Source organism: Zootermopsis nevadensis, unplaced genomic scaffold, assembly GCF_977971745.1.
Source record: "Zootermopsis nevadensis isolate Lab colony 2312 unplaced genomic scaffold, Znev_1.0 Znev_ptg000024l, whole genome shotgun sequence".
NCBI lineage: Eukaryota > Metazoa > Arthropoda > Insecta > Blattodea > Termopsidae > Zootermopsis > Zootermopsis nevadensis.
The window spans coordinates 19252128-19268434 of NW_028259156.1; the positions used below are offsets into that span (position 1 = coordinate 19252128).

The 16307-nt window shown below is 35.5% G+C and overlaps 1 protein-coding gene across 11 annotated transcripts in view; it reads left to right on the forward strand.

Annotated features, from left to right (window-relative positions):
* The window catches only part of LOC110835757 (trinucleotide repeat containing adaptor protein gawky), a 38907-nt gene extending 23091 nt beyond the window's left edge, over nucleotides 1-15816 (forward strand). For all 11 annotated transcript variants that reach the window (XM_087354745.1, XM_087354755.1, XM_087354754.1 and 8 more), the window contains exons 23-25: nucleotides 304-640; nucleotides 1314-1433; nucleotides 2965-15816. In XM_087354745.1, coding sequence (XP_087210871.1) covers nucleotides 304-640; nucleotides 1314-1433; nucleotides 2965-3336 — 829 coding nt within the window. In that variant the 3' untranslated portion in view covers nucleotides 3337-15816. The remainder of the gene's footprint in view (nucleotides 1-303; nucleotides 641-1313; nucleotides 1434-2964) is intronic.
* Nucleotides 15817-16307: the final 491 nt, after the last annotated feature.

The following is a 16307-nucleotide window of genomic DNA, read 5'->3' on the forward strand; positions in this document are numbered from 1 at the left end:
TAAGCATGTTTTGTGTTGCTGCTTACTGCATGGGCCAGTTTCAGTCCAATGTGGAATTTTTTATGTAGACTGGCACTATGTTTCTGCAGTATAGGTATAATAATTAAATTTAGTCCACCTTGTTAATAACCGTACAAAATGGCAGTTCTTGTTTGTGAAATTATAAATGGAGTTGCTTATTTCATAAAATGTTTTGAAGGGAATTGATTACTAAGGTTTTTATTTTAAAGTTACCATATAAAGAATGTGATGTCCATATGCAAGTAACCAATATTTGTTTAATATTATTACCCAACTTCCTAGTCCACTTGGGAAGTTGGGCAGTACAAAGGGCACATGGGGTGAGGCACCCCCACCAACTGTGGTAACAAGTGAACTTTGGGGTGCTCCGATGGGCAAGTCCCGAGGACCACCTCCTGGACTGTCGAACAAGAACGCGCCTGGAAATTCTGGAACCAGCGGTGGGAATGGAGGTAGCAGCAGCAATGGTTGGGGCAGTCTTGGTGGCGGAGGTGGTGGTGGTGGCACATCTGCCACTACAACCAGTGGAGGTGGTCGGTCAGCCTCCTGGGGCATCCAGGGTTCTGCTGCAGCCACTTGGGGATCCACCTGGCTCCTGCTCAAAAATCTCACTCCACAGGTATGAAGAATCATCACACATGATTAATTATTGTGTGCAGAATATTATATTACATCCATTGGTCATCGTAGCATGTCATGTAATCAAGATAATGATTCATGTACTGTTTAGATTTGTTGATATATGTGTACTATTTTAATTCTAGATGTCCATCTACATTGAAGACTTGTTACTCAAATACTTCCATTCCTCTTCTATTAAGTCGGAAAATAACATCTTTTCTTGTTCACACTAATTGTAATTCCCGTATAAGCCATTTCACTTCCCACAATGTTTTGACACCAGAAAAGCGTTGTTACTTCCTCCATAACCATTCAGTCCTGCCATGTCGTGTGTTGTTCACTCACATTCTAAATTAACCCGCGTGTCTGGATGCCAGCAGAGGTGAACATTACATGTGAGTGTGATTGGGAGTCCAAGTGTAGGGATTTCCTAGTGGTAACCGTGGGTAACAGTTTCCAGCATGCTTCAGATGCTCTAAATGTGCTGCTGTGTAGAGTTTCTTAAGACTGATTAATGCTATGATACCTTCAAGTATTGAGATTTGTTATCATCCTCCTGTTGAACACTATTTTGTAAGGTTGATGAATTGTTGTCAGAAGGTTCAGGAGTCGTACAGAGTGATATGCATGTTGCTCAAAGCTGATTTGTGAATGTGTATATTCTTTTTCAGATTGATGGTTCGACTCTGAAGACTTTGTGCATGCAGCATGGACCCCTACAGAGCTTCCATTTGTACCTGAATCACAGCATTGCACTTGCCAAGTATTCCACCCGTGAGGAAGCCAATAAGGTATATGGAATAGCATGAAGGCTTTCAAGACTGTTATCTCATAAATGTGGCTTTATCAGCCTTTCCTTTGAGACCATTATCAGATATTTGTGTCTTTGCATGTGTTAGCATTTAACTTTTAAATTATTTTCAGCAGTGGAAAGCCTGCATTTCTTGTCTTGAGTTATTGTGATTGCAACACACTTGCAGCAGTATATGTCCAGCCCAGATGACAGATAGTTGTCAATATTGGAATTCAGGACATGCTTGTGGCTCCATGAAATAAGGTTTTTCAGTAGCTATAAAAGTGTTGATATTACTGGGAATGTAATTATTAGAGCACGTCTTTTTATAACGCACATGGTGCAGCGCTGGTGATAATGTAAGGAGTACTATGTCCAGTGGGTATTCTCTGCCCTGCAGTGTTTAAGAATAGACATGAATTACTTGAGGCAGGAAAAGCAAGTAAGGATAGAATAAAACAAATGAGGAAAAGTTGTTCTGAAAGTGTCCAGGAACCATGGGTAGAGGCAGCTACCTAGTCCTTTGCTATAATGCCAGTAGGTATAGGATGTACTGTTACAGTAAATGGAAGAATGTTGATATTAGAATATTTGTTGGAAGAGACTAATTAAATTGATATAGAAGTGGACAGATTGTATAGATTGTCCCTACTGTGACACAGAAACCAATTTTCATCATCTTCCACCCTGCCAGTTGGCCATACTTCTGTTTGACTTGATGCACGTAACTTTACATCAAACAGAGCGATAAAGGTGATATTGCTATAGGTTTTGCTGCTTTCTGTATGGCATACAGAGAGCAATGTATTACGACTGGGCATGCATACTTCCAAATTGCATTCTTGCATCATGTCACAGATAAGGAAAGCAAGTATCCTCTGACTGCCTGGGTTTAAATTCAGTGCTCAAGAGTGGTGGCTGAATCAAAAATGACCATGCCACAACAAGGCAATTACTAATACTGTTCCACCACCATGCCTTGCAAACACAGGCCACCTGCCTTCTCTGCCAGATGGTCCACCTTCTAATGCACATTACAGCAAATACTTCTGGAAACAGCTGTTATAACAAGTTGTTTGCTGGTATTATTTCAGTCACAGGAAGTTTTAACTTCCACATAGCTGTTCACTGGCTAGTAATTGCAGTGATGATGTTAGTTTGCCAGTAACGTACTACTTACTGGGGTTATTTGAAACACTGATATGTGACATAACTAGCAGATGAACAGTGAAATGTGAAGATATTCTCCCCTCAGTCCTCTGACAACTTATTTTTATATATTTTAATTGTCAGTGCCAGTGATCACAGCCTCTGCGTGAAATACCTATTACACGCCAGTACCAGTTATAAAGATTTTTGGATAAGTCTTGCAGTACATTATCTGTGCGTGTGTGTTGTTACAGAAGAGTGTGTTCATAGTTGCTATGTAGAAGATACAGAATATGGAGAAAACTGTTCTGTACACTTGTAATCATTAGTGCTACAGAATATTCCAGTTTTTTCCATGCACTGTTTGAATTTTTTTCCAGGCTCAAGGTGCACTGAATAACTGTGTTTTGGGAAATACAACCATCTTTGCCGAGTCTCCCGGAGACTCTGACGTACATTTAATCCTTCAACACTTGGGTCATGGAGCTCAGCAGCAGCCTCCTAGCGGCTCGACCGGAGGTTGGATGCGCGGAGGTTCCAACCCTTCTGTAGCTCCTACTGGTGCTTCCAAAGGAGCTCCACCATCTGACACATGGGCTCCCGGTGGTAGTCAGTTGTGGAACCCTAACCCATCAGCCAGCTCACTATGGGGTGCGGCCCCTCTGGACACAACTGGTGACCAGCACCGAGCCACCCCTTCCTCTCTCAACTCCTTCCTACCAGGGGATCTCCTTGGGGGTGAGTCTATGTAAATGTAGTTATGGTAAGAGACTTGCAAACACCAGTATAATACATAGTACCTAAAGATGTTGCCATTTAGCAAGTCAGAACTCATTGTATGTGATTGTTACTGGGGACTTAACGCTGTGGAGCTCGAAAACTACACAACATCATTACAGTAACTAGTACCTAAAGGTATGTTAAAAGGCATTAGATGCAGTTAAGTAACGTAAGCACATGCAGCAAGTGCAATATGGAGGTTGCAAAGGTAGACAGTTTCTGTTGTTCCTTCTTCGTCTCGGAACATAATTATAATCATAGTAGGAGGTAAGTAAGTAAGTCTGAATAATGCGGAGAAGGTGATGTGCTTTGCTTTGCAAAACGGGTAATCTTCATTTTTAAAATATGATGTTTACATTCAAAAGAATGGAATAGGAGCAATTTGCTGGAGTAACCAATTAACTGGATCCATAAACATACTCCAAGCAAAACAATTTTGAAATCGCAAATCACAAAACCTGTCAGACTACTTACAAACCACGCGCAATGCCAGAAAGAATGTCCAAAACAAGATTTTGGAAAACTTGTGACAGTCTCTCGTTAAACATGCGAGAGGGTGTTTTTCCGCACCTGTGATCTCAGCTTCCTATGTAAAAATGGCTGCTTTTTCCTGTTTTAATTATGTCATTTAATAATTAAGTAACTTGGGAAGAGCATGGCATTTTTTAGTATTTCTTAAAGCTAAATCAGACTGCACGCCGAGTATTGAATAATAACACAATATATTATAAAGTAGATATGTAAAATATCTGATGTCCAAAAAGTAAGGTGTTCAATTTGTATTTAATAATTTAGAAATCAAAGGATATTTTCATTATGACTCACTTCCATTGTATCACATTGCATCACGAGAATCAACAATAATAAACAACAGGATGAGAAGAGAGAGGGGGGAGAGATGTCATGATGGAGTTAAGTGAAACTCAAGAGCTTGCATCCCTGCCGGCCAAAATGGAGTCTCAAGTAGTACTCATTAGAAGAGGAATAAAAACATTTTGTATTTCAACTGTGCTGTGACTTTCGAGTGGCTTTGTTTTTATTTTAAAAGATTATATCTGCACACATTTTTTCTCTCCTGTATAAAATGGCTCTCTCCTCATGAAAGTGAAAATGGTGCAGAATAACTGAATTAACCATCAAACCTGCTGTTGAGGGGAGGGAGGGGACAAGTCTTAACATAAAGCAGGGTTGGCAACAAAAATGGTTCCAAACATTTTGATTATAGATTTTTTCAAATGCCAATTGTAGTATATACGTCTAATAATGAAATTGTGTATTAGAATCATGGTAAATGGGATGTACATTTTGTGCTTAAGTGTTATTTTCTTTCCTTCTCAGCCAATCTTGTACCAAATTATATAATGAACACAAAATAGGTTTTATCTAGTTTTAAGTGTAAGTTAAGTCAATAGTTTGTAAGGTTTTAAATAAGGTATTTAGAATATAAGTGAAAAAATAAAAAGCATAAAAAATACAACAAAGTGCATTCTCCTAAGAAAGATATAGCTGTCACATGATTACATATACACAACACACACATCAATGAGTGCTGCATCCTTAAATAAATGTGATATATAATTATCTATAAGTGAACCTGTGCAAAAGCGTCAATTTTTGTGAACTGCGTTTAATGAGTGGACATGTGTTGTGTGTGTTGTTGGATGGTAATGAAATTAAGGAACGTTGGAAGGTAACGCAAGAAGAGTGGATCAGTGATACGTACATAACTTTCCTGGCTGTTTTTCGAAGATAAAGAAATATATAGAGCTATATATTAACACGTACATATTACTATATATATATATATATATCTTACTATAAGGTTTTTTTTTCCCGTAAAAGAAGTACAAGTGTTCAAGTCATAACTTTTTTTTTCCTTGGTCTCTCGACAGAAAAGCCTCACTCTCGCATTTTGCTCGGGTTTTTGGTGACATTTTACCGAGTTGGCTTAGAGAGCAGATGGTTTTTCCCGATCGATATATTAAAAAATCCAGTCCATCCTTGCCTTTTTTTGCTTTTTAATTGTGTGTAAGAGAAGGTAGAATGAATGAACGGACGAACGAACTAACTGAGATATCATTTTTCGAATGGAGTTTGTCTCTTGAAAAATACCTCTGTGACCAAACATATTATATATACATATATATATTTGCGGTCTTGTGATGCAGTTAATATGAATTGTTCATCAAAGTCTGTCTTAAGTCTATGTCTTTTTATGTGTGGACAAAATTAAATAGTGTTCATTATTTTGAAAATTGAATGATATAAAAATTATTACTATAAAGATATGCAGTGGAATAGTGGCTCAGCTTTATTATAATCTCTGTGAAGTCATGAAGTAGGAATAGATGACCCCCATGAAATTAATAAAATGGAAACTGAAATCAATAACTTTTTGATGAAACATCAACTGTGTGAAGTTCTAAGCTGTTAGTATTTTCCCTACTTTTCCAGTATTTTATGATGAAAATGGAAGTGCCACTTGTGTATGTAAGTGTATTAAAGGACAAATGTTTTTTTAATAATCAAGAAGAGAGAATGCTTTAAAAACATATTTAAAACAAAAAAAAAAGGAGTATTGTAGTTGAATATGAGCCATATCAATTGTCTAAATATAATTGATAATAATTAAATAAAATTACAAAATTGAAATAACTTTTTTAAAAAAAGTTAATTAATAATATTCTTGTGACATACTAAAAAGTGAGAAAGTGTGTATAGAACAAAATAAATCTTTAGTCGTAAGTCTGCCAAAATGTGTTGGGACTCTCTATTTACGTAGGTGGTAGGAATTCATTACTAACAGAAACACTGTGAGAGTGATGAAGCTATATTGACCAAATCATTTTTGCTCCACAATTTTAGATTAAAAATGAAATCCCAAAACACTAAAGGTTGTTGTATGCCAAGGGATTTCCATGCATTGGCCAGCCTTAATGTGGTTTATGATATTTCTTCCAGTGATCTAAAAAAATGTATATTAATAACTTATAATTAAACATGAGTATGTATAACTTAAACAAATGTTATATTAGAGTTTATGTGTTGGCTTTTTGCATATATGTGTGGGTGTGTTTAAAAAAAGCCTTCCATATGAAATTGTGCATTACTCTGATGAGTGTAAAATAATGCTGATTTCTCAAGGATTGCTGGGTTTGGTGGGTTTTAAATCTTAGGTTAATCTTACCTGTACAGATAGTTTTTGTGATATAGTGGGTAATTGTTTCATTGGTATTTTGTAGGAAGGGTTCCCTCATCCAAACATTGCAAAGTTTATACTTGTTTTGATTTATTATCACTGTTTCTGGTCAAACAACTACTATTATGGCTATTACTACTACTTCTATTATCACTACTAATGCTGACTGTGTTCTGTAGTTCTTTGACATGAACCATAGCTATGCCAAACTAAATGCTGTCTCAAATCTGCCAACATTACAAGTAGCTATAAAAAAATATGACTGATAACAGGGAGGGAAGGTCTGTTTCTCAGAGTTGGCAGGTATAGTTCTGTTCATGGTACATGAATAGATATATCTGACTTTTGTAACAAGTTCTGTCCTTTCATATTCTTGATGACACAATTAGTAAAATTGGAAGCTCAAAACTGTGGTTACAAACACGAGTGTCTCATCTTGGCAAATTCTGGGTTAGATTTGTTGTCTAGGGCAGTATGAGATCCAAAATGCACATCAATATCAAATTGCTTTGATGCTTTATTTCTGTATACAAGATGTATGTATGTATGTGTGTTTGTTTGTACATACATACTCATTACTTTATTTCCTAATTTAAGTTATGCTCTTGAATGGTTTTTTAAAATCATGGTTTGGGGTAACTAATAATGAACATTGACAGTTTTAAAGTTTTTGTGTTGGATTCTTGCATGGTTTGATTGGTATATAAACTTAATGTGAAAACTAAGTCAGGATGTACACATATTCTGTCAAATTTTATATTATAAGATAGAACTATATGAAGTAACTTTTGTTTTAAGTTCACAGTATAATATTTTTAATGCATTGTGAAGGTGAGTTGCGCTGTATTATTGTATTAGTATGAGATGTGTTGTGTTTGTAGAAAAATGTGTACCATCTTAACATAACATTCTGTAGTAGTAGTAGTGAACAAATGCTCGACCAGTCATTTCAACCCAGCCAGGGAATTATTTCGATACCGTTTGTGCAAGTGAATGGCCGTTCATATGAAAGTGTTAGCAAGGTGTGTAGGTGTTGGTATATAGAAATCATTTACAGTCATTGGACAAGATCCTCATTGTTTTCCACGATTCAATATGTGTATCTGTGTTTAGTCCCTTGATTGTTGGCTGAAATGTTGACTTTTCAGCACATCATTGGCAGTACTGTTATTCTAAACAACATACTTGGATGTTGTTGATAGTGGCACGAACACAACGCATCAATAAGAAGACAAGACTGGAGGCTGTTAGTTTAGTTTGTGTTGTGTCGATACCAAAGATAAACAAAATTTATGACGACTTGGAATATTAAAAATCATTCTCAAGTCTCATTACTTGAAAGAATGACAGTTCAACTTTCTTCCAGTTTTTAAATTTGTCTTAATTTAAAACAGTATGTTTTAGTATATTGGAAAGAGAAATGTCCCATATTGCTAAAGGGGTTGTGAGTAAGAACATATTAATTTATTGTACTATTATAATTGCTGTTTCATTTTTGTTTTTCCCCCATTCAAAATGTGCACAGACATTACTAAAATAAAGTGCCTTTGAGTATGTAAGTGAGGATGCATGAATTTCCTTTGATTTCAATTTGACCAGGGTTAGTGCAATGACGAAGTAGGGAGCTCAACAACAGCTTCATTCTAACGTGTAAATTGTTTTAACTGCCAATGTTCAATTCTCAGGTGAAGGTGCTTGTAAATATGTTCCATTGCTTTATCTGACTTAGTGTGGGGAAATATCAGTGTGAATTTATGAGAGTGGAGGATGTTCTATAATTATTGTATTTATTGTATTTTCTCTCTCTTCCATTCATAGTTTACCTCACTGTCAATTTTGTGCCCTTACCAGTCACTTGATTCCATGAAGGAAAATTACGTATTGTTAATTCTTTAAGTTAAGTATATTTTTGGTGTGGATCTGTGTAGAAATTGTGGACAGTAATATAGCTGTGAATTTATTGCTCATTAACTAACTCATATTTAGAAATCACCAGTTATTACAGTATAGCATATATATGTATATATATAAGAAGTCCGAGCTTGATAATTGTGCATATGATAGGACGTTAGTTGGCACTTGCTTGGAATGGAACCTTGGCTTGAGCATTGTTTTCTTTTTCTGGAAAGGCTTCACATCTGACAAGACACCCTGCATTGTGGCATGAATTCTCATTACTTTCTGTTTAAAATGGTGTCCAGTGATATTTATTGTTCCTTTTCTTGTTTGTGAAGACGCTGAAGATAATATGGAATGAGAAACCAATAACAGATGGGTAGAAAAAGTATTCTTTGCCATGGTTTAAAGAGAACTGTGCCTTACGGGTGGTATGAAAATGGTTTCGGGGTTGAAAGTGGTGGGGAGGTGTTAGTGGAATAGTAGTAGTGTACGCGTCTCATTTGTGTTATTCCGAGTCCTGTACAAACCTGACATTCCATTGGGCGAGGTCTCATTTACAGCGCTACGGTGTGGCCTTACAAATTCATGACACAATATGTTTCCTCCCAATGATATCCATCCAGCTTCCAGTATTGCAGATCTGCTTGGTTGGTTATCTTAAAGTTATGGATCATTTGAGACCTCAGGGAAAACTGTGACAGCCTTTTGATTGTGCTAGTCAAGGCCAGTTGGGTGACAAGTTGTCAGTGATGTGCCTCAGTTTTTGAATAGAAGAGCAGTTCATTTAATTTCGATTTACTGTAGCTGTGTATTACATGTCACTTCTATTGTTAATTTATTTGCCTGGTTTAAATGATTTTTTTAATAAACACTGAGTGTTGCATCTACCACTGTAAGTTTGTCAGTACTTCACCAGTCACTAATTAGTACTGAAAACTGTGTTACCGAATTCTGACTCGATGACGATGGCAAACACTGTTGATGGTTTTGCTAGGAAATGGCCAAAAAGATTAAAACTTCCCTTTGACTTCTGTAAGAGTAGAATTTTTTAGGTGGAGAAAGGAGAAACTTGTCATCAGGGAAAAGACTTGTAATTTAACATATCACACCAATCCTCCAAGATGAGAAGTATTCTAGTGGCTCTCTAGCCGAGTCTGGTAACGATATTATATTCTGATGGGAGGCAGCCGGATCAAATGCAGTTTTTTTCAAAGAAGTGCAAGTATGTGCTTTTTTACGCTTAAAATGTGTATGTGATGGAATATTGGGGCTCAGTATTTGCTGCTCCAAAAGAGTTATGTACCATTCTTCATAAAAATGTGTTCAAAGGTCACAAAGCAAAATAACAACTGTAGGATGCTAATCTATAACACCAGTGGATATGAAAGGTCATATTTCAAACAGTACAAGGTAAAATTCATCTTAACATATACAACTTACATTGTGTGCCAGAGATTTGACAGAACAAGTCATTCAAAGTAATGTTAAGCACTGTATATAAAAATAATATCCAGTAATGCCTTGTAACTTTGTATTTTGTGATTTTGAGCTGTAGTGCATTTCATTTAAATCTGTAACACCTTCCCTAGAACTCTGCTGTGAACTGCAGGCTTACAAAACATTCAGGATATGAGACGTACTGGTTGTGAGGTTTTTCTCTCCACATTTGTAAGATTTATCAGAGTTAAGTGAAATGCATTGTGACATTATCTAGCCATGTTACACCTCTAAATAAGCATTTATCAAATGTATGTCATGGGTTTGCATGACAGCCCCTCATTATTAGTAGTGACTGTATTTTGTAACAAACCGCATAATACAAAAATATTTGTGTAGAGTTTTGTACAGAAATCCCCTTACTATATGGTGCTTATTGATGTTTGAGACCTTCCCATGTGATATTTCATTGCACCAGTAGTCTGCCGACATGAAGGTTTGATATGGAATAGGAACAAAAATCATGAGTGATGGGTATAGTACCTGAGAAATAATTATAATAACTTTTTTAAAATAAATATCCTGCTGTATTGTAAACAGTACCATTTAATGTCTGAACAGTGCATCCCAGCTTCTGTTGCTTTCAAAGACCTCATCACAGCTTCCCTGCCTGCCAAGTACAAAGGATTCTTTTTATTAGAAATTTGGCAGCATCAAGTTGCAATACACACTGAGTACAGTGTTGTGTGTTCCTTCTGTAGTATTGTGTTATGTTACTCTGAGAATTATATAATATCTGTTTGAATGGAATTTAATATTTCCATGTTGTATGAGATTGTTGGTCACAATTCGTTATTACCAAAGTGAATTATTTGTTTGCATTGGGCTTTTGTAGAAAATATATTTTTATTTTCATTCTTCAGTAAAAACTGTTATTAGAGGAGATACATTTATTTTATGGCTACACCCCAGCCGTAAGATTCATGGAGGCCCAATTTGGATTTTTAAAGTTGTATTTTTGCTGAGGTATGGTGAAATATATTATGTGTTATTCAGTGTACTGTTCCAGTCATTTGAATAGTCAGAATTTTGTAAAAGCAAAATTAAATTGTTTATGTTGATTCGTAACTTGTATACCGGTTTGCTTTGAGAAGCTCATTTACATATTAGTTTTATGAACTTTAGTACCATTCTCTGCTTTAGCACAGCAAATGAATTGCATATTGTCTTCCAAGATCTATTTGCAAATTTATGCTGGATGTCTCATTTGAATATTTTAACAAATTCTTTTTCTTTCATTAATAGCTAGGTCTTTTTTAAGTTTCCTAAAAACATAATGACATCTGGCTGGTGAGAGTTTAGTGCTCTGTTGTCTGGACAAGTGGGGCCCGTACATTGATATTGGCAAAGGGGGTAGGCTTGCCATGCAAAATGAGCATTGCTGGGCAGGGCTTCCTTTGTTTTGTGCTGCACTGTTTGTTTATATTTGTAGGGATCAGAATTTAGGACAATCTCACTTTCCCTTTGCACTTTCTGAAAGAGGCTGCAATCAAACTGGAGTGTGCACAGCACTTCTTAGTAATATTACACAAAACAATATTACCTATTAAAACGCTTCATAGGTTAGAACAGGTTGTAAGCTATTGGTGCTGTGCTTTATCAATATTATTATATTCTTTTGTCATGGGCAAGTTCCTTATTTCAAATAGTTCTCATCCCCCCTCCCAGTGGGTTTTAATGTTATCCTTTATTGTTTAGATATTAATGCTGATATTGCTTTTCATGATCGATTTTTCTTCATTTTCTTGTGATGTGTTGCTTTTTCTTAAGAAAGACTAAAATCTGTATGTTGGGCATTTAGTTGAAAACAAATTCTAGGAATCTCAAAAATCAAAATTTCCATATCATATAATCATCACTTGGTCACAGTTCTTATGACCACTTTTTCTGAAATGCAGTTAGCATGTATTTCCAAGTGCCAAACTCTTTATTTTGTAGTTAAGTCACATAACGTGTTGTATTTAAAATGTTTTAATTTTTAAAAAGATATATTGTGTGTTTCACGCTACCCATGATCATTGCTGGGAGAGATTTTACCAATTTAGTATATATATTATTTTTTTTAAGCTGCGCAAATTAACATCTCTGACAATCGTATTACTGTACTATTCCATTATTGTATTTATATTTGGATATATAGTAAATACCATTTTTATATATTCAATTCCAGTTTCAATTATCAGACATCCCTTTAGTATTTTCTGTAGAAATGTAAACAGTATTGGATTTTAATTTTGTCATAATGAAAATTTAACATAGCAGACTGAACTCTTGACAGCTTATTTCCGTGTCAGTGTATATATGGCAGTACAGAGGTTCTGATATGGTGATGGTTTTCCAATCCAGAATCTGGTTGTGATGTTTCATATCCCCCATAGCGTTTTTTGTAGACTAAATCTGTGCACTGAGATGATAATGCAATAATATTTGGGTTGCATGACAACTTCTCTGGTATGTAGCATGAATTTTAATCTCCTCCCACATTATGTTGAGATATTCTAAGTATTTGCTCATGGTTCAGACTGTGTTCAAAACATACAAGTTGTCTGGGTGATAATAATTGACAGCCGGGGCATTCACGATTCTAGGGGCAATAGAGGACATCAAACATTGTATAGTAGTTCTGGAAAACTCTGCTGATATCCCTGATATGGTATTTCCCCTACTGTTGCTTATTGTTATTATTATCAACATCTATTTGTATCCAATATAGAAATATTGACTGAAACTAAATGTCAGCTTCTTAAGTGCAGTGTATTAAGGAATATAATATAGGTATTTCTGATGTTGTGTTTTTGAGGTAGTAGTAATAATAATAATAATATATAAGGTTAAACTAAAATCAACCATGCAAGACTCCACCTCACTGAGATATTTGTTGTGTTAGTTTTGATTAAATGTTTGCTGGTAATGAAGAGCCAGATGCCAGTTGATTTGTCATTACATTTTGGGTTGGTTATGGATAAATTCACTTTTTTTTTTGTTGATGTTTGGACAGTCTAAATTCCCTCATGAGTCAGCATGTTGCTCAGGTGAAATAAAGCTTTCATGTGATCTATTTAAGGGGGAATTTTTTTTGGATGTGTGTGTTTATATGTGTGTAATATCCAAAGCATTGAATTTGACAAATTTTTTTCTTATTGTACTGCATCAATTATGTAATACTGTGGGCTTCTTGTTGATCAGGGGGGAGGATACCAAAAAAAAAGATAAAAACATGCAGACTATGTAATATGATAAACACTGTTTGTATATCCCATAGAGACTGGTAATAGAGGTACAACAATTTAAATAAATGGAAATAAAAACAAACATCACACATTTCTGAATCCACTCTGTGTTCCACAATTTATATATTGAATAATTGTAATAAGTATGTAATCTTATGATTGTTGTAGGACAAAGTTAACATGACCAGTGTAAAGTGTACTATTACTAATTATTATCATGGCTATGAAGTACCATATGCAAGATACACATGACTTGACAAGGCCTAAGTGGTGCTTATTTTTTCGGTTTCTCATATCAGAAGATGGCACATGATGCAAAGTGATTGAAAAACTGACTTTGCTTTAAAGTTGAGTACTAGTGGTTTTTGCTTGTTGTGAATTACGTGAAATGTTATCATTTCAATTGGAGAGTGTTATGCCATGGAATTGTTGCTTGAACTGTATAAATTTGGTTGCCACAAACACAGTGTAGTTGTTACAAATTGTACTTAATTTTAACATACAGATGAAGCACTTTTACATTTCAATTTTATACACGTTGTGCAATTGATAAATACTTGTGATTTTGTGATTGTAGTATCATTGGACATATCGTGACGAGGCATGAGATGACAAATCAGTGTTTCTGAATATTTGTATGTCCGTGTTTGCTCACAGGATGACAATACCACTTTTCCGCCCTTCACTACTGAAACTTTCTTTTGCTATATTTGTCTGTCATTACTTATTAAAATCCAAGTAGCCCAGATTCACAAGAAATACCTGCAACTGGATGTATGTAACAGCACAAGACAAGATACCTGTGTGAGAGAGAGATTTTAACTGATCACTTAAACTGGATGCATTAATTTTGAGTGACAGCATTCTTTCTTTTTGTGCTATTTTTACATAGATTTGTTATGAGGGAATTTAAGTATTGTATTAAACTGAAATTGTCATGTTACATGTTGACTAAAGAAATTAATTTGTATATGTGGAAAGCGAATTGGCATTTCATATTATCCCTCAAAAGTGTGCAAGGAGAAATTTTTTATAAAACCTTTAGAGTGAGCAGTTACAGGTTGAACTTGTATATGTTTGCTACATTTTTGGTACCCTAATCATCTTTCTTATGAATTTGGCTGCTACTGTGAATTTATATAGAATAATGTGAACATTGTTTTATAATGAAGAACACTGGAAGTTGGTTATAGATGGTGGTACTGTTCATGGAATGACTACTTTCTGGTGCAGCTTAATGACTTGACAAGTGGCTTTTGTAGCTAATGTTACTTGCTCTTTTTGTATTAGTATAAGACCTGAAAGAGTATTACATGCACAAATTCTTTTAAATTTTACAGCCTGAAACATAGAATTGTGCTTTTATCTTGATTTTCTGGGTTGTAATGCCATGTGTACTTGTAGGCACATACTGCCTCCATCTTCAGGGCTGTGGGCAATGCCTTTCATCAGAATGTTGCTTGAAGTCCATATGGCATTGCAACTGAGAAGACCAACATTAATATCTTCACCACCATAAGAACCTCATCTCGTATATAAGCTCTCATCTCCAGGCAGTTGGCATCTGTCATTCTATCAAATCATATAATGTCTTGAGATGAAGTGCATTTATGAAGTTACCATGCCAAAACCGTGTAGGGTCTACTACTGCTACTATTTTTTTAAACAGTTAGTACAACTGGTAATGGATTTGCTAGTTAATACCCATAGTTTTCTCTGTAGAAGTGTGACCAGGGACAAAACCTCAGACATTCTCAAAATCTTTCCAAATATGGCTCATTCCTCTTACTGTGGAATCGTTTCTTCTAGTGATGTTGCAGAAAGCTGCTTGTCATATATTCCATTTCTTGTAGTTACAGGCCTTTCAGTGGCAACAATTCCCTGGATGTTTATCTTAACCATGGTTGATACCTGTGATTGGAAATCAGAGGGACATGTTGTGCCTATGCAAAATATAAGACAAAACCACCCTCCCCCCCCCATACTTTCTCCACCCAGGGAAGGGAAGTAATTGGGTACATAATGACATTTGTCACATGGTATGTTCGTTTGCTGGAGCATTTTGGTCTGTACTGAAGAATGGGGTGATAATAAAATATCTTCACATCAAACAATCAAAGGTTCCTTAAGAATTGTTAATTTTTTTGGGATGCTTCTATTTGGACAGGCGTACTAGTAATAAGTCAGTATTCTGTAAAAAGAATTACAAATGTGGTTGTGTTTTGTCATTTAGTTCACAGAGCTATCCCTGTAACTGCTGTAGGAACAAATAGAGGAACATAAGTTATGACGATGTTGGCAATAGTATTTGTTATCGTATATTCTGAATCATAGCTGTAACTTCCATTGAGGAAATAAAATAAAAAATTATTTTGGGTGTTCGAATAAGAGTTAGGGGACCAGGGTTGGTAAGCCAAAATGATAATGGTGATAAAATGAATTTTCTTTCCATTCTTTTTTTATATTAAAAGTGAAAATACCTATCATATTTTTTGTCTTGAAAATATTCTTGTTTTCACTATTATTGTATATTACAGTTGATTAGCAAGTGCTTTTAAACCATTTATTTATACCATCCGTAATGTAAAAGACCAGTATACATTCAATAAAGGTTGTCCTCAGTGTCACCCTCTTGCAAAATCAGTTCTCATAACACCTGATCCACTTCACTATGAAAATGGAACAGTCACAAGGAAAGGTCACTCACACATGCATTCTGTCCCAGGTGTTTGTTGTATTGCAGGTAGAGCTATTTTGCAATTTCTTCTTTTAGGATTTGTGGTTTGATTCCCATTGCTAGAAATTGAGGCCAGGCATGTAGTGAGTGATACATTCAGACCTAATCCTGCTTTCAGCTCAGACTTGGCTTATTTTTGATGTGTTAGGATGTAGGAAATGGCTGAAACGGAAAACTGGTACAAGCCTAATAAATAGGGGCTGGAGTAACTGATTCTATATGCATTTAGTCTGAATGCAGCCTCACTTCACAAGACATTTTAGGTCAAAACATGGTTTGTCTGCAGTTGTTTCTTTGAAAGATTGAATATTAAATGCTTCTTTAGCGTAGATCAAATGTTATGATTACAGTGGGATAAAAATGATTATTGGGAGCATTTGG